Source organism: Vigna umbellata, chromosome 3 (assembly GCF_029865625.1).
Source record: "Vigna umbellata cultivar VRB3 chromosome 3, Vumbellata_1.0, whole genome shotgun sequence".
Classification (NCBI taxonomy): Eukaryota; Viridiplantae; Streptophyta; class Magnoliopsida; order Fabales; family Fabaceae; genus Vigna; species Vigna umbellata.
In genome coordinates, this window is record NC_142167.1 from 14,424,140 (window position 1) to 14,443,566 (window position 19,427).

General features: G+C 30.3%; 2 protein-coding genes across 5 annotated transcripts; both read left to right on the plus strand.

Moving 5' to 3' along the window:
- Nucleotides 1-996: 996 nt before the first annotated feature.
- LOC124827999 (F-box/LRR-repeat protein At1g67190-like) lies at nucleotides 997-3,027 on the plus strand. 2 transcript variants are annotated; one of them, XM_047301195.2, is made up of 3 exons: nucleotides 997-1,181; nucleotides 1,386-1,464; nucleotides 1,596-3,027. In XM_047301195.2, exon 3 carries the CDS (start codon nucleotides 1,657-1,659, stop codon nucleotides 2,914-2,916), a length of 1,260 nt encoding a protein of 419 aa, XP_047157151.2. In that variant the 5' UTR covers nucleotides 997-1,181; nucleotides 1,386-1,464; nucleotides 1,596-1,656; the 3' UTR covers nucleotides 2,917-3,027. The 2 variants fall into 2 exon arrangements, with proteins under 2 accessions (XP_047157151.2, XP_047157150.2); XM_047301194.2 differs by having other exon boundaries at nucleotides 1,386-3,027.
- A 5,999-nt stretch (nucleotides 3,028-9,026) lies between these two features.
- Nucleotides 9,027-16,216, plus strand: TGA9 (bZIP transcription factor family protein). Of its 3 annotated transcripts, XM_047301191.2 has the most exons (13): nucleotides 9,027-9,279; nucleotides 9,457-9,608; nucleotides 9,777-9,868; nucleotides 10,196-10,275; nucleotides 10,485-10,721; nucleotides 11,553-11,597; nucleotides 11,732-11,791; nucleotides 11,901-11,978; nucleotides 12,066-12,114; nucleotides 13,090-13,361; nucleotides 13,675-13,896; nucleotides 15,629-15,771; nucleotides 15,907-16,216. In XM_047301191.2, exons 2-13 carry the CDS (start codon nucleotides 9,499-9,501, stop codon nucleotides 15,992-15,994), a joined length of 1,476 nt encoding a protein of 491 aa, XP_047157147.1. In that variant the 5' UTR covers nucleotides 9,027-9,279; nucleotides 9,457-9,498; the 3' UTR covers nucleotides 15,995-16,216. The 3 variants fall into 3 exon arrangements, with proteins under 3 accessions (XP_047157147.1, XP_047157146.1, XP_047157148.1); XM_047301190.2 differs by lacking the exon at nucleotides 9,027-9,279 and having other exon boundaries at nucleotides 9,365-9,608; XM_047301192.2 differs by lacking the exon at nucleotides 9,027-9,279 and having other exon boundaries at nucleotides 9,365-9,608; nucleotides 10,199-10,275.
- Nucleotides 16,217-19,427: the final 3,211 nt, after the last annotated feature.

The window sequence follows — 19,427 nt, forward strand, 5'->3', positions numbered from 1 at the left end:
TTCCAGACGTAGTGCATTGCAGTTCTACTCTTTTATTTTCTCTTATTGCTTTCGCTGCATATACCGCTTCAACATTTGTTTATAAAGTAACTCTTCGTTGTTAATGGCTAATATTAAACTTTATTAGAATAATTAAGTCATTTATATTTAATTATCTTTTATTATATAAATTAATTAGATCGATTCAACATTAAATAATAAGTGAATATAATTTATGCGAAAGAAATGTTTAATACAACAAAAATTATGAAAATACACGGTTTAATATTCCAACAAAATTTATTCATGTGGCATGGTTTTTGTAGTCCAATATCTTATCCTCATACATTAAAATAAGTGACAGTATTCTTCATTTTTTAAAATTATAAATAAGAACAAAAGATAGAATAACACAATTTTTTTAAAAGTCACATACTCACCTCTTTTACATTGAGGAAATTTATTAAAAGTTATAAAGATTAATGAGTGTCACTATTCACTTAATAAAAAGTTTCTCTTGATTTTAAATCATGAATAAAATTTAATCGATAAAAAAAATATGTAATAGCAGTTATTCAAATCATAAAAACTGAAAAGTGAGCAAGACAAAAAAAACACCATAGTTGTTTCAAAGTGAAAACAAGACTGTCATATGATGTCATACCGAACACTAATACGGTATCATGCATTCGAGGTACGGTGAATCCAAACAATATATTACACCATTTTCTTGAAATTTAAAGATAAACTTCAAAATATCCATTAAAAATAATCAAATAATTAGCAATATAATTTTTGTCATCAGTCACACCAATTAATTCAACAATAAATGAGTAGAAGAAAAAAATTAAAAGCTGTATTAAAAGCCTTTGATTTTTCAACTTTGTAGTTATTACTGGGGACACAAATAAATATAATAACAATAATTAATATTTTAAATAATAAATATAAATTAAGTTTTGGATTTCCTAATTACTATAGAAATTAAAACAAATTTTCAGAACAGAACAATTGTAGTATGTGTAACTGAAACCCCCAGGAATAAAATATTGGGAAATCCGAAATCAAACTCAAACGAACTAACTATGGTTTGGATTCACACTTTGAGATTTCACGACTCGTTCTCTGGTCCGATCGCTCCCTTTTTCTCTAACCCAATAGCAATCAACAATAATCATCTTTCGTAATTCATTATTTTATAGGTGAACAACCATTTTCTCTATCCTATACTCACTTTTTCTGTTATTTTACAATCAATTGTTGTTGTTCTTGTTGACGATTATGGTTTATTTAATTTAAATTCTGATCCTTAATTGTATTCCCCGAATCCCATTTTACCTGCTTGATTAAATCTTAAATCTTGATTACTTCCCCTAATTTCGTGATTTCTGTGCAAACTGATCCAGCGAGAAGAGAAGCTGATGAGAGATGTTGAGATTTTTGCATCTGATGAAATGCATTGAGGATTCTGGAGTGATTTCTGAGGTTTCTTCCAAAATTGCTATTGAATTGAATTGAAGGATTTTAGAACAAGTTTTTCTTTTGTTGGTTTTTGTTTATGTTGGTTTTGTTTTTTATTCTGGTGTTGGTTGGTTCTTGTGAACACAATACACAAGACAAAGGTTGTCTGATAGATACAGCGTTGTGAGGGGTTTCCAAGTTGGGAATTGCAGCATCATGGACCAGCTTCCTGTAGAAGTGATTGGAAACATTCTGTCTCACTTGAGGGCTGCACGAGATGTGGTGATAGCCTCTGCAACATGCAGGAAATGGCGACAAGCGTGCTGCAAACACCTTCATACCCTCTCCTTCAGCTCCAAAGATTGGCCCATTTATCGAGATTTGACGACTACCCGTCTCGAGATTTTGATCACACAAACCATTTTTCAGACCTCAGGGTTGCAGGCTCTCTCCATTTTGATGGAAGATGTGGATGAATTCTCAGCTTCAACGGTTACTGCTTGGCTCTTGTACACCAGGGAAACTTTGAGGCAATTGCATTATAATGTCAAGACTATGCCTAATGTTAACATTCTTGAAATATGTGGCAGGCACAAGCTGGAAATACTAGATCTTGCTCATAACTCCATAGTGGGGGTTGAGCCTAATTATCAGCGATTCCCTTGCTTGAAGTCTCTTTCCCTGAGTTATGTCAGTATATCTGCATTGGATCTGAATCTTCTGGTATATGCATGTCCGAAGATTGAAGCTTTGGAGCTTGTGAATCCTGAGATTGCAATGTCTGATGCACAGGTGACTGTTGAATTGAGTAGTTCAACGCTGAAGAAGGTGTATGTAGAATCAATCAGTTTGGACAAGTTTATATTGGAGGCTGACGGGCTTGAGACCTTGCACTTGAAAGATTGTGCACTTGAGTTCTTTGAACTCGTTGGCAAGGGAGCCTTGAAGCATTTTAAGATTGATGATGTTAGTGTTATACATCTTGATATTGGCGACACAGTTGAGGATCTTGAGACAGTGGATATCAGCAACTTCACAATTATATGGCCAAAGTTTTACCAGATGATTTCGAGATCATCAAATCTAAAGAGGCTTCGACTTTGGGATGTGATGTTTGACGACGAGGATGAGGTTGTGGATATGGAAACAATTGCAACTTGCTTTCCTTATCTGAGCCATTTATCTCTGAGTTATGATGTGAGATATGGAGTTCTTCACTATGGTTTACAAGGCTCTTCCTATCTAGAGAATGTTCTTGTCTTGGAGCTTGGTTGGACTGTGATCAATGATCTCTTCTCCCATTGGGTTGAGGGGCTGCTTAAGCGATGTCCCAATCTCAAGAAATTGGTCATTCATGGAGTTGTTTCTGAGGCAAAGTCTCATGAAGAATGCCAGATGTTAGCCAGTTTCACCACAGCAATGGTTGACATGATGAGGAGATACATAAATGTAGATCCACATTTTAAGTATGAATAGGATTTTTGTTAAATACCTTCCTATAGCTCATGCTTTCTATTAAGTCTAATTATGTAGGCATATTTGCAGGTAACTCGTTCAATTCAAAAAGTTTATACTCAACTTTTAACTTGTTTGAAATCTTCTGAAATTTGGGTGACTGACCAACAAAGACAGCTCACGATAGACATTCAAAACTTGGATCACTTCTTAGTACACAAAATGGCCGTGAACTAATCTGGAAATTTTACACTTTCATTTCTGTTCTGGGAATTCTGATCTTATAATTAAGACCGTAAAAGTAAAACATGAAGTCATTGTAACAGATTCAATTTTTTAGAGAAGAGAGTTGATATTATAGCTGGCCTTCAATATCATTCAAAGTATTTTTCTTAGGAGTTTCATGTTTTTTTGTTTCTCTTCTATTTAGATCTATTCTCTTAGGAGTTTCATACCTCAACTGACTTTTCAGTAGTCTGATCTATGTCACATATGGAAAACAATTTTCTCATATATATATATATATATAACATGAGCTGCAATTAGGAACATGTTTATTACTGTGACATATTCATAGTTTCTATGTTCTGTTCTTCCATTTTTATGTCTGATGGTTTTATGCCTGCACTTCTGCAAATCCTCAGGTTGCAGTTAGTGACTTTAATCATTCATACCTTGCAAAACATGTAGTCTGTGTTTGGCATGATTTACACTGAGTGGAGAGATGATAACTGTTTATTAATATGACAAACAATCAACTGGATGATGAATTGGTGTCAAATAGTGCTGAAGTGGTGATAACATGAAACTATAAAACATCGTTTCAGTAGCTACTCTGCTACAATGTAGAGGAATGTAAAACATATGTTCTAAACCCCAAACATACTAGACAACCTTAAACACCACCATACCTACTCATCTAGGTCCTTACCAAACTTATTACTTCTTCTACTTCATTCTCTATTTTACCTATTAAACTCTTCACAACCACATGATTGACACACTTAAGACTTATGTTCCAACTGTGAGAAAATTTTGTCCCTAGACATAAACGTGTTCACTCATGTTTCCTCTTGTACTAGATGAGAAAACTGAAAGACCCTTATCCTCATTCACTTTCAAATGTCATCTCTAGACCTTAAAAGCTAACATTCCCCACAAATACTCAGATTTCAATGCCTTATAAGAACCTCCTTGTCTCAATCCTTACTGATTCAAACAACTCTCATCATTTTATACTTAATTTTACAGAAAAAAACCCTGCTCAGAAACTAATTTCTAGACGGTATATGTTTTTGGGAAATTTGTAGATGTTCTACAAATTATTTTTCAAAATATGTTAAACACATTCTGTAAACTAATTTTTGGGGGTGATTTTTAGGGATTTATACGTGTCCTAGAAATACATTTTCAGGGTACATTTATACATTTCTAAAATACTGAAGTTTTTGGAACATATTTAACATTTATAGTACCAAAAATGTTAAAGTTTTATTAACCTTGACAATGGGGAAGGAAGAGCGAAAATGGAGGGCCATGTTATTCGTACCTTCTTTTTCCCATTCCCACTCCTTAGTTTTTTTTTTTTCAAATTACCAATTTTACCCTTTCGTCTAACCTAACTGAATTGCATTTTTATGGGTTAAATTAAACTATTAAATTATATTAATTCTTTTACTACACCCAATTCGAATTAAATTGTATGATAAATATATAAATTTCAAATTTATTTAACTACACAATAAATATATAATTATGTAATAATTTTATTATAAAAAATATAATTTTATAATGTGAATATTGTTGATGTATTTGTTATAGTATTTTTGTCATTATTTTACGACAAAAAACTTCATAAATATTTTCTCTTGGGGATTACCTCTGGTATATTAATCAATGATTATGATATTGATAACATAAGAACAAAAATCAAAATAATATCAGTAATATGCCTAAGTTTTCTTATTATTGGATAAAAGCAATCTTGGTTCATCTTCAACTTAATGGGTCAAACTATTTGGGATTCCAAACAGAGTAAATGAAGCTTAGAAAAATTAAAGTTTTTATTATGCATAGCATTAATACTTTTAAATTTAATCATTTTATGAAAAAAACTGAATTAAAAATATAATAAATGTTTTCAAAATTAATTACTATTTTTAAAATGTAGTTTAAGATTTTTTTTTTCAGAAGTTAAAATTAAAAATGTAATACATTTTATTGGTTCTAACAAAATAGCTGTGACATTTTCTATTTTACCTTTATAATTAAATATTAGGTGAACGAGAAATGTATAATTGACAAAAAAATATATTTAATATTGTTTTGAACTTTGAAAATAAATTGCAATTTTGTAGAAACTATTTTCTTTTTCCAATTTTTAACAAAAAACTTAAAAATAAATTTGTTTGATAACAAAGACTTAACATTGTAATATAAGAAAATATATATTTTTTATTTAAAAAATAAAAAATTATTAATTTAATTTAATTTATTTATTTTTAAATTTAAATATATTTTTATTCTTTACAAAATAATAAAATACTTATTTTTTTTCCTAAAATTTTTTCTTTCTTTTTCTTCCTTGTAAAATTTGCAATTATTATTTTTAACCTTTGCAAAATAAAATAATTTAGACTTCGATTTTTTGCAAATCTTCTATTATTTTTTCTTCAAAAACATTATTAGTTTTCTCCAATGCTCATTTTAATAAAGATAAACAATATTTAATTTACAAATCTTTGTCAAATATAAACAATATATCACATACATTGAAATAGTCAATTGGCCTCACACAATAACACAATAAGTATGGAATAATGTTATAAGTTAATGAATTTTCTATTTTAAAATGACAAAAACGAACAAAATATTTTAAAAAATAAAATATCTAATCTGGAATTAAAACATACACTAAACCTAATTTCTGTCAACAGCACAAAGTTGGTATTTATTGAGAATGTAATTGTGAATCTACATTCTAAGATAAAAGTAAAAACATTGAATATCATATAAGGATTAATAACTTCATGAATCCATTGTTTTAAAATTTTAAATTGAAAGGAATGTCAATTTTTTTTATGTGAGTTGGACTCAAATCTATTATTGTCATGTCTTTCCAATAAATTTGTATTATTAAAAAAACTGCATATTGAATAATAATAATAATTTTTATTAAGTATTTATCAATATAAACATTGAGGTGCCGAATCATATTAAAATTTTTGCATGATTCCCAACAATATATTTACTTAAAATGATTATATTATGATACTTCACAAACAAAATCAATAATAATAAAAATATATAGATAATTCAAAATTAATACATGAGGTGTTTTTTTTTTCTTGTACTCATACAACTTTGAAACTACTTTCCATTCATTTAAGAATATACTGAGACAAAAAAACATTGATTATATATATTGGTATTATTGGGATGTCATTTGATGATTCTGATTGCCTTCCACAGTCGAAAGCCAAAAACAAGAAAAGAGAAAGTTATTAGCATAAAGAAAGAGCAATTAATGTATGTTCTTTTAGTTAGTTGCTTAGAGCACAAGTAATAAATGACTTAATTAGCATAATAATATACATGATAAATTGAATAATTATTGTTCTAGAATCTAACAGCATTTATCCCTCTGAAACAATTACGGCCGAAGGTAACGAATGCTGGAAACAATCAAACATTTGCATGGGATGATGATCAACATCGGTGGTTGCCTGTAAGGTATATTGGGAACAAAAGGTACATACATACATAAAAATATAAATTGACCTAATCTTTTTAGAGTTAAGAGAATTTGTATTTTCAGGGAAATCACCACCTTTACAAAGGACCAATCATCAGGGAATAATTGCTGGGAAAAGCAATAAAAGGTATATTATTAGATGAGCACAAACATATTTTATATTTAATTTCTCGACTTTATAGGGTTCATGGGCTAATTTGGCTATATGTCTCCCTCATGCTTGTTCGAAAGAGTTTGAGAAAAAATGAAAAAAAGTAGGAAGTGTATGAGTGGAAAAGAATCTGGTTTTAGGTGGTGAGAGGGAATGGATGTTGACCTACGAAGGAAGGAAGGAGAAAAGACGAAAGAAATCCATGTCATATAGAAAGTGGGTGTGTTTGTGGAATATTATTGTAATGTTTTTGTTGAAATGGTATGAGCACAAGTTTAGGGTGTGATGTGTAAAACAATTAGTGACACTTGGTGTTGTTGTAAAAAAGAAGAGCTTTAATTTTAGATCTTTCTCTTTTGCCATCTTTAAGAAGAAAGGAAAAGGAAGAAAAGAAAGAAAGAATTGTCTCATCTAAGTGATAAACGAATGCATGACTTTATCCCATTAAGTACATGCAGTTCTGTAGAAGCCCCCACCACACAACCAATCACATTACACCGGCGGTTAGACAAGGGAAAGAGAGTGGAGTGCGACTCACTCATTTCTCCTTTCCTAAATTTTTACACAATATTAATTTTCATTTTCAAACTTTATAAATAAATACATTTAGTCTTTTTAAATCAATAATAATGTATAATTTTTCATATTAATTACTATTTTAAATTATATGAGATGAATATAAATGAAAGTAAAATAATTATAAGATGTTCAAAAAGATGGTACAAATATATGAGAATATAAAAAGATGGAAAAACGAGTAATTTATGTAATTTAGTGATCTGAAATAAATACGTGAAACTTTTATTACAATTCATGTTTAAAATTTGTTATTTGTGACTATTTGCAAAAATGGAAAAAAGAAGAGTGAAAGGATTGCTCCCCGAAATAATGTGTGTAGAAAGACAATGTCGAAAGCACTTTTGCCAATAATCTATTATAATTAAACACACAATTATGGATGGGTACAGTACATATATGTATTAATTATGCCTTTCATTTATATTTGTGAAATTTAAATTTAAGTGCTAAATTCATTTTCATACATTTAAAAAAAAATAATTCACCTTTACCTTTTATATTTGTATGAAAAAAATTTGAAACTCACTTTAAATTCATTATTTATATACTTATATATATATATATATATATATATATATATACACGTTTAATTAAATAATTAAATAAATTTTATTTCAATATTTTTTTGCATTGCATAAACAAATAAATTTAAAAATATTTCATGATTCAAATTTATTTTTTAATTTTCTTAATAAAATTTAGCAAAGAGTAAATTAGTAATTTCTTTTATAATACAAATATTTTTATTTAGTTATATTAACCACATATGAAAACTTTTTATTTAAATTTATTTACTTTTTTTATCCAAAAAATCTAGCTTTTCACTTTTTTTCCCCTTCCCACCTTAACCTCAATCTAGACAAGGTATAAGTGATTAAGTTCAATGATTTCACATTTCATTTAATGAATATATTTTAACTAGACTCAATAAACATATTTCAACGACAAGAAATTGAATAACTTTCTCACATTAAAAGAATTTTTTTTTTTGTATAGTTATGTTACTTTCATAAACTAAAAAATGAATCTATCCCATAGTTTTTAGGACAAATTTAGACAAAATTATCCCTTTACCCTAACAAAAATGGAAGTACCTCTTTTTTTCTATAATTTTTCATTTCTTTTTCATATCAAATAGTTTTCTTCTAATTTCTACCATTCTCAAATTTTCATTTACACCAAATAGTCATCTAATTTTTTTTACAGCTAAAAGCATGAATAAAACGGAGGAAAAATATTTCAATCAAAGTGATTTTGAATTTAAACATTTCCATATAATATATTCAATGTAGTAAATGCATGTTTATATCAGTGTACATTCAATAATAATGGTTCATTTAAAAGCAAAACAACACATACATATTACATATATATTTTTCTAAGTGAAATTATCAGTATGATTGGGAATGTTTTCTAAACACATTACAAATATATAATCTTTTACAGTTCAATCAAAGTGAAAGTGAAACTGATGAATTTGATCAAAGAATTAAATAGTTCTAACTTGTATGAGCTATTTTATGAGTTTGAAACTCCAGAAGCTTGGAGAAACTGACAGACAGAACTCACAAGGTTGGTGAATTTGCTAGGACAAAGTTTGTGGTACCACACTTCCACATGATGAGTTACTGAATACAAGTATTTACAAGTAGGGACAGTGATAAAGCAAGCCAAACACACTTATCAATCAGGTTTCTTCCCAGAGAAGGAGAAAAGAAAGATAGAGACACCCCATGAAAGATAAAATGTTGCAAGGATGAGCACACATGAGAAAAAGACTGGACCCTCTTCTTGTGGAAACTTATATATTACTTTGACAACAAAGCTTTCATCTTTCTTCACTGTGTGAACTTTTCCATATACTATTCTTTTTGTCCATTCAATTCCAATGAAAGCAGAGGTAATTAAAAGTCATAACACTACCCGGTTTTCATACACAGAATTCTCTATGTATGTCTATAATATTATATATATATATATCGTATGGACACATGCACACAATTTTTATATTCCTCAGCTTTGGCTGTACCAAGTTTTGTTCCTTGAACTGAGTTTCTGATGAATGAGAGGCTTTCAGTTTCAGCTTCAGAGAAGGAGAGAATGTTTTAAGTAGCTTTGCATGGCGGGCCAAAGATTAGGAGAAACGGGTCTGTCTGAGTCAGGACCTTCAAGTCATCATGTCCCTTATGGAGTTCTTCATGGGATTAATACCTCAGCATCAGGCCTAATGTATTGTTCTTTAAATTGTTTCTCCATATCTCAGTTTTCAGTTTATCAACACTCAGAAAAAATTTCTCAGTTTTCTTACATGGAACTGCTGTTGTATGGTGTTTCTTCAGTTTTATATATATGGCTTGTTTTGATTTCTTTTTTTCTTACTTACCCTTTGTTTCTTAGGAATCAAGGGTCTGGTTTTGATTTTGGAGAGCTGGAAGAGGCTTTTGCTCCATTGCAAGGCATCAAGATAAGAAGTGATGAAGCCAAATCATGTATGTTTCATTGTTTTTGTTCTTCTCCTTTTGATGAGCATAGGTAATGAGCAACTCTGCAAAAGTGTAGAGAAGAAAGAAGTGGGAGGAGGAGGAGGAGGAAGGAGGTTTGAATATGCCTAAAGAGCTAAGTGGGAGGTTACAATTTCCCATACCCGAAAATGATAATAAACTTGGATGGCATAATCTTTGAAACTTGCATGATGTTCTGACTCCATCATGACTATTGAAAAGGAGGATTAGGTTCCTCCACCTTTTCGTATGATTGATGCTCATAAAGCCTTTATTTTTGGTGATCCTCTGATATTTTTCTTTTTGTGATTGTAGCAGCTTTATTCACAGGCAGGCCTTCAGCCACACTGGAAATGTTCCCTTCATGGCCAATGAGATTCCACCAAACCCCAAGAGTACTACTCTCTCTCACATCTCCATCTTTGACCAATTCATATCCAAAGATGCTCACAACAAAAACAGATTCAACAGTATCCCAGTTTTCTTTTTAGAATTTGAGTAGGAAATTTGGTTAATTAAGAACTGACCAATGAAACAAAGAGATTGACTAGTATACTGTTGGTGTTGAACATTTTGAATAAAAATTTGTGGTGGATTTCCACAGGGAGGTTCAAAGTCAGGAGGGGAAAGCACTGATTCAGGATCAGGAGTGAACACTCTTTCAAGCAAAAATGAGCTCCAATTTGAAACAGAATCTCCCATAAGCATAAAAGCATCTTCTTCAGATCATCAACAGGCTTTTGATCAGCTTCATCAACAACAACAACAGGAGACAGCAACTGATGGCTCAAGGGCAGGGACATCACAGACTCAATCAGCAGCCAAATCACAACAAGAAAAGGTTCTTAAAACAACAATTGTTGCCACTGTTAATCTCTCAGTTTCTCTCTTTCCATGTCCCCAAAACACTGGGAAAGTTGACCTCTTTAAAGGCAATTATTATTACCCTTATGGTTCGTCTTTCTCTCTCCCTCTTTGTTCACATATCTTCTCAGCACAGATCCCAACAGCCCTCAGAAAATCAAAGAGACACAGAGTTTCTCTGATTCCTGAACGATTTTCTGATGAATGTCTGACATGAAAGTGAGAGAGAGAGAGGGAAAGATGAACGTGACAAACAAAAAAACAAAGTGAGAATCTTTTCAGTACTTATCAATCACTGTTTCTCTTTTAAACAGTGACCCACTCCCACTTCACTGGTCACCCTTAGACAAAACTTGTGCTTTCTCCCAATTTAATTGTGGTGTTACAAATCTAATTCTAAAACCACACTATACGCCTACACAATGGCAGATAAAGATGCTTTTTGCTACCCTTATCATGTTCATGATTGCACACCACCACAAGAGAAATTGCCTAATAAAGGGCCTTTTCATTCAGAAATGCCTCCCAAAAATTCTGTGAGAAAATCACATTCATTGATTTCCTCTTGTATTCTTGTTTTAAAGCATGACATCTCTTTGAGCTTTGGTTTAGCCAACCTCAAAGCTAGGATGAATTTGAGAAACGTTGACCAATTTTCTTCATTTAGTAGCTAGAAATCTACAATTTTTCTGGTTTTTAAGTCCCTCTAAGCTAAGTGATTTAATTTATTATTCCAGTTCATCTTTTTATGTACTTCTCACCTTTCAAATCCCTTAATTCTTTTTCTTTTGGGGTTCTTTTTATTCAGAGGAAAGGAGCTGGTTCCACATCAGAGAAGCCACTTGATGCAAAGGTTTGAATATGACATACAATCACACACACACATTTATATACAGTATTAATATATTTTATATTTCAAGTTTGGTTATTTTCTGGATTTTTCACATGGGATTTGTGTCAAGATTTTCTTTTTTGATTTGGATTCAGACACTGAGACGTTTAGCTCAAAACAGAGAAGCTGCAAGGAAAAGCCGTCTCAGGAAAAAGGTGTGTCCCATCAATTGATAAAAACAGAAACAGAAGAATATCATATATTATAGTAAACAAAATGTAACCACAGAGACATTGTGTAAATGTGCTGTTCCATTGCAATTAGGCTTATGTGCAGCAGCTAGAGTCAAGTAGATTAAAGCTCACACACCTTGAACAAGACCTTCAAAGAGCTCGCTCTCAGGTTCTTTTCTCTCTCATACACACAATATTGCATAATTTTCTTAATTATTTATTGACTTCTGCTGATGATTATTATTTATGATATTAGGGAGTGTTTATGGGTTGTGGTGGTGCTGGTGGAAGTATATTAAGTTCTGGTGAGTTTAGCTGTTTTTATTTTCTGTTGGTTTTTTAAATGCAATTTCATTTTCTAATGCCTCAAATATGATCAAAGATAGAAAAGGTTATTATGTCATAATTTTCTGACACATGTATGATTATGGAGCTAGGAAGAACTGGTATAATGAGTACCTCAAAGATTTTGTTGGCCTGATCTTTTGACCCCTTTTTACAGTTTGGAAAGGGGAATGAGACAAAGAATTAAGAGACTCAGTAGGGAGCAATTGCTATATTTACACGTAACTTCTTTTTGTGCCCTTTGAAGCCAAAAACAAAAGTCAAATTTTGATTTTGAAATGGACTTTCAAAATCTAGAATCAGGTGGACAAGTCTCAGAGTTTGACCAAAATCTGTGGCCTAATTCACGTTTGAATTCTCATTATAAAACATAAAAAATACTTATAAAATAAAAACAGTGGATCATTATTCTAAGAAGATCGTACTGTTACACATTAAAAACTGTGCTGTCCTTTCTAAACATGCATGTAAAGCCTAGTTTAACTTTTCAGCGAATTATTGATCCATGATAACTGCTTTTTTCTGCTTTTAGTAAAAGAGCATGGTGTTCAGATAAAAAACAAAACAAAACAAATTTGAACATAGAATAATAATATCTCTTTAGGTAATGCAGTTAAGAATGATGAGTAATCCATTGATTTTCTATTCAGAAGATGAATGCGCTATGCTGTTTCATTACAAACCACATTTGCACTACTCATCAAACAACCTACATTTAAATTTTAATACAAAGTAATCATTTCTTAAATTATATTCACCAAATATTTCGTACATAAAACCAATATCATACGAAGAATAATTTGTTAAAAGTACTTAATCAGTTTCCAACTCTTAACAAGACTATACTCAACACCAAAACATAGTATCAAAATTATGCTAATATAAATGTTATTGATATAAGAAAATGGAGCTTTAAAATTTTTTTGCTGTTGCAGGAGCTGCAATGTTTGACCTGGAGTATGCAAGATGGTTAGAAGATGACCACCGGCACATGGCGGAGCTCCGGACCGGGCTGCAGGCACCACTGTCCGACGGCGAGCTGAGGGTGATTGTGGATGGATATCTGTCTCATTATGATGAGGTTTTCAGGCTGAAGGGAGTGGCTGCTAAAACAGATGTGTTTCATCTCATCAATGGCATGTGGACTTCACCAGCTGAGAGATGCTTCCTCTGGATAGGTGGTTTCAAACCATCAGAACTCATCACAGTATGTATTACCTATGCACTCTCTTTTCTCCCTTTAACATCTTCATCTTCCTCAATCAATGTTATGATAAATTTAGTTAACTATAGTATATGTATATATGTATCAGAGCTGTTCATTTTTTCAACATGAACACAGTCTAGAGAGTTCAGTATAAGAATAATAAAGATGTAGTATAAGAACTGTTTTCTCATACAAGTTTTGTTTTTCTTAAAGACCCTCATAAAAACAACCCTATTTTCTTGGTAAAAATGTTATCTTTTTTTACGTATGAAGAAAAAGAAATGAATGAAGTTATGTGTGTTATTTTGGTCAGATGTTGATACAACAGTTGGAGCCCCTAGCTGAGCAGCAAATTATGGGCATATATGCTCTCCGTCATTCTTCAGTGCAAGCAGAAGACGCTCTCACTCAAGGTCTTGAACAGCTTCAGCAGTCTCTCGTTGACACCATCGCCGGTGGCTCCGTCACCGATGGCGTGCAACAGATGGTGGCCGCCATGGGCAAGCTTGCCAACCTTGAAGGATTTGTTGGCCAGGTAAATTATAGTACAGTATACACAAATATACATACATATATATACATACATATACATACATACATATAAATATATATTATATATGCAGATGTTAGAAAAGAACAGAAAAGGGGTAACTTTGTAAGCAAAGATGTCATATTATTGAATTGATTGATAAATCACATTATATTATATATATAGCTAGGGCTATGTTTTTCTTATGTCTTAGGGCTAAAGTAATACTTTAATTTTTATGCACTCAATTTGGTGGGAGGTTGACGTAAAGCCTTCAGGTGACATCTGTGTCAAAATTATTTGCATGCAAAAGTTTCCATTTAACAGTAGATAGGAGAGAGAGAGAGAGAGAGAGAGAGAGAGAGAGAGAGAGAGAGACTTCTGCAGACATTCATGTCAAAGTTAAGTTTGAATTCGTAGGTAACTTGTTCATCCCTGGATTTCTAGCTTTCAAACAGCAATTGGTTTAAGAAAGTTGGCGTGTTTGAAATTACTGGTGGAACATGTCTAAGGACCACACACGTATTAATTAATTTCAAAATCTGGTTTTAAGATAATGATATGTATATATGAAGTGGTTCTAGCAATGGTTGATGAAATGTTATTTTCTGATCCATTTTGTTTCTTTTGCTCATTCATTGTTATCCATCCTCTCTTTTGCATGTTTTGCGCCGCAATGCTTCCTCCTCATATAAAAGAAAACTTGAGCTTATATCTTAGGTCACACCTTCATCTCACTTCAACTTGATTTAACATGCCAGTAATTTACTCTCTCCTTTTTTTCTTTTTACCTTTTCTTATACTTGTAAAATATGCAGAAAGTCAAAGAATAACAAGCTTGAAATATACTCTTTATTTTATGAGTAACACTCCTTATATATATATATATATATATATATATATATATATATATATATATATATATATATATATATATATATATATATATATATATATATATATATATATAATGAACCACTTGTCAAATTATAGACACTACCTTTAGTTCTTTGATAAGCATCATGGAAACGTAGACTCGATTGTCTCAAGCTACAATCCTCCTATAGAACTTATTTCAATATGATTAAATAACTTAATAATTTCCCATAATTAATTGGGTTGACTTAACTCACCCACTACATGCTAATTAGGCATTAGACATGTATTTATATATTAATACAGATAATTAATTGTTTTTTGGGTATTTTAGTTTATAACCTGATCATCATTTTGGTTCTAAATATTTTAAGGTGCATGCATGGTCATCAGATGTTTGATTTGATGTAGTTTTTTCATCTCAAAATGTTTCAATCAGAAGTTGGTTGTGGACAGTGACAGATTGATGTTTATACATAAACCCTAGGTAGACCTATAACCATGAGTATTTTAAAAACCAAATTGACAAGTGATTCCTAATTGATTATATTAAATTCCAGTGTCATAAAACAAAAATGAGAATACACTATTTTAATTATACTTGTATTAATTAGAATCAGTCTAAATAGTTCATAGATAAGACAAGTTCATACCCTTTGAAAGCAAAGTGCTGTTGTCCGTTAGCTAGGGACCCATCTCATGGGGTAGTTGGGTTTTGATTATACTATATAGTTTATCGGATAGATATATAATTGATTAATTAAAATGACTTGATTAAACACCATACTTAATTTTCCTTTGACTCCATTGTTTCAGTTCTCACCCATTATTTTAATCAAAATTTGGTGTTTATGAACTGAAGGCTGATAATCTGAGACAACAAACCCTTCATCAGTTATGTCGATTACTGACAGTTCGACAAGCTGCAAGATGTTTTGTTGTGATTGGAGAGTATTATGGTCGTTTAAGAGCCCTAAGTTCTCTTTGGGCATCAAGACCTAGAGAGTAAGATTTACACACCATATCTTATCATATTTTAACCATTTATATTTACTGTGCACCATTGAAAAACAAGATTAAATTATCATCAAAAAAGAGAAAAAAAAAAGTGACACACCCTTTTTGATTTGGTTGAAACAGGAGCATGATCAGTGATGATAACTCATGCCAAACAACCACAGAACTGCAGATGGTTCAACCTTCTCAGAATCATTTCTCCAATTTCTGAAAGATAATGTAATTGAAACCTGACAAGTGGATTTCTTTGAGCTGCTTTAGTAGGAAAGGAAAGGGTGTCACCACCATCATGATGAAGAATTAATTATAATATATTTTTTCTCTTTTCAACCTTCTGCTGTGTCTCTATATGTTTTGCTGTAATTAAATGGAATCTGAGTTTTAAGTGAATGATGAGGAGGCTTCTACTTTAGCTAAAAGAGCATATATAGAAGTTTAATCATTAAATTTCATGACATAAATCTGCATAAAACGGATGCTACTTTTAATTTTCTTTCATCACACACACCATATTTTAAATTAATTAATGACTTTAGAACTTAGTAGTGGTTTTGGTTGCAAGTGGAGAATCCTAAATATATGATATTTAATGTAGAGGGGACAAATTATAAAAGAATAGGTTATTTATATTAATATAAAAATTAAGAAGGTTGTTGTCTGGTTTTGGTGGTTATTGCATAATTTGCATAGGATGTGTCTCTTCGTTTATTTGAAGCGGTTTGGTTACATACAATACAAAATACAAATAAAATAACACTTATATGTTAGTTTATTTTAGAAGAAAAAGAAAAGGAATAAAACTTTTGCTAAGATTATAATAATAAGGATTTCACCGATAGAATCGTAAGAAAAATATTTTTTTTATTCGTTAAAGAATAACTGGTTAAAAACTAGTTATAAATAATATTATTGTGTCTTGTGATATTTATAATAAAATTGAGGGTTTTTTTTTTTTTTCATAACAGAAGAGTGTGAGAAGTGTTTAATAAAGTTACTCTCTTAAATCGTACTCAAACTATGTTAAGAAGTGTTTGAGTTGAGAAAAATATTTTTTGATGGCAATAGATCTTTATGTAAGAATAAATATTTTTAACACAATTATTTTTGTTTGGTATATAAATGATGATATAAAAGGTAAACATTTTCACTAGATTTAGAATTGACTTCAATATAATATTAGAATGTAGATTAAATCTAATTTAAACTTATAAAATTATTTTGAAATATAAAATCTATATTTATATAGTCTATATAAAATCTTTAGTAAAGTCGCAAAAGAGAAAGATGAAATAATAAATTCAACAAAATTTCACACTACTATCTTTCATTTTCTTGATCTATGTCCAATAATAAATTCAACAAAATTACAGTATTATTGTATATTTGCATCACTTAAATAATATAATATTATACTATTTTCTTTAATTTTTAATTAAAAAAATAAAGTAGTAGACCAACTTGTGTCGTCCTTTCTTTCTTAACTCATTTATTTGGCAGATTAGATGGAAAGAACAAAAAGGGACTGATAAATTGAAAAAACCAACTCATTTTTTTTTCAAATTTTAACGGATTGACAATCTGTTTTTGCAGGTGAAGTACCACTTTAGCATCTTTAGAGAATTCACATTTTTCAAAATACTCCCAAATACATTTAGGTTGTACGAGTTCTCCGTTAAAGACAAACACATTCAATCATTACAAATTAGGAGGGTTGTAATATTTCCAACATTTTTCAACTTTTAATATCCATCTGTACATGAAAACCATCAAATTTTAGAAAATTAATTGTAATGTTCATGATCTGTTGGAAAGTTGAAATATTGTTTCCTAATGGATTTGTGTGTTTAGGTAATGTGATTTTTTACTAATTAAAACTAAGAATGCAAACACAATTTCGAACAAATTGTGCAAATGGTCACAATTTTAAATTCAAAATCTACTAAATTTAACTTATATTACTCAATTGGGGAGAAAGGTATATATATATATATATATATATATATATATATATATATATATATATATATATATATATATATATATATATATATATATATATATATATATACACACGCGCGTACGCCTGTTTTTCAGTTGATACATTTTAGCCATGTGTACCGGATTTTAGTAGATTTAAATATCCTTATATATCATGATTCTAAGTTTTAAGGTTAAGGGTATTTTAATAATTTTCATTCTCAAAACTTAAAAATAAAAAAAGAAACTCCCAAACCCTTACTCACCTCTCTCATTCCTCTCAATCATTTCTCTTTCATCTCTCTCACTCCAACCTTTTCTTTGTCATCCCTAAAGAGTTGAGTCGTTGACATATTCACCTTCAGACAAAGGTTCATTCAAGATCTCTTCAATTTCACCATCTTCACTAATTTCTCTAATTTCATCATTTGCATATGTTGAATCATCATCTCTAAAAAAATCCTCCAGGCTAATTACCAATTCTTTGGGATGTCATTATGTTTGTGAAAATTATATAAAATTATATACGACAAAAATTATAAAATGAAAACTCATTATAAAGTCATTTTTTGTAAGAAATTGTTTAACGAGTGTTTCTGATTTTTTTCAGGCCAATTACCAATTCCTCTGATGTTGTGAAAATTAGATAAAATTAGATAAGACAAAAATTATAAAATAAAAACTCATTATAAAATCATTTTTTGTAAGAAATTGTTTAACTGCAAGTATTTCTGATTTTTTCCAGGTCAATTACCAATTCCTTTATGCTTGTGAAAATTGGATAAAATTAGATGAGACAAAAATTATAAGATCAAAACTCATTATAAAATCATTTTTTTGTAAGATTACGACAAGTGTTTCTGATTTTTTCAATTGGGGTTACAGTAGGGTGTTTCTGATTTTTTCAATTGGGACTACAGTAGGGATGACAGAGAGAGAAAGATGAAAGAGAAAAGGGTTGAGAGGAATGAGAGATGTGAGTAAGGGTTTGGGGGGTTCTTTTTTTTTTAGTTTTGAGAATGAAAATTATTAAAATACCCTTAACTTGAAAAACAGGCGTACGCGCGTTAGCAAACCTCATACCACAAGCTCTCTAGTTCTAATTTTTTAGATATAAGTTTTAAATCTCAATGTAAAAATAATAATTACTTAATTAATTTTATACAATTTGCTTTAAAAATAGGTGTTTAATTAACTAAGATAATGATATATGTCTAAAATAAAAAACCTCTTAAGTTGTTCAAACTTTAATTAAGTTATAAAGTATTTTATAATGTTTAGACATAACTAAAATAAAGCATAGAATATCAATCATGCAACATTAATAAAGAAAGAACATAATAGTTATGAAAAAGATTTATATTATAAAAATAAAACTACCTCAAGAGAAGATTCATTATTACATTCAACCTCAAAAAATGAGAGAATTTGTTATTCCTAAACATATGGAGAGAAAAAATGGCTAGAGTCATGAGACTCAAGGTAAAGTAGTTATGGAGCTCCTCCTGAGTTTTTTTTTTCCTTTTTTTTCTTCATCTTTAGCTTGGTTTCCCTCCAAAAAAAAGCTTTTTTTCCTCATAATTTGACTTTTACGCACTTTTTTTTGTCAAAAATAATTTTCTTAATTCACTAATTCTTCGTATAGACAAATAGTGTTGGAAGTCTCA

Coding starts and splice junctions, on each gene's coding strand:
- LOC124827999 (XM_047301194.2), top strand. CDS start 1,657: ATGGACCAGCTTCCTGTAGAAGTGATTGGAAACATTCTGTCTCACTTG.
- TGA9 (XM_047301191.2), top strand. CDS start 9,499: ATGGCGGGCCAAAGATTAGGAGAAACGGGTCTGTCTGAGTCAGGACCT. Junction 10,276..10,484: donor GATTCCACCAAACCCCAAGA/GTACTACTCTCT, acceptor GGATTTCCACAG/GGAGGTTCAAAGTCAGGAGG. Junction 15,772..15,906: donor TGGGCATCAAGACCTAGAGA/GTAAGATTTACA, acceptor TGGTTGAAACAG/GAGCATGATCAGTGATGATA.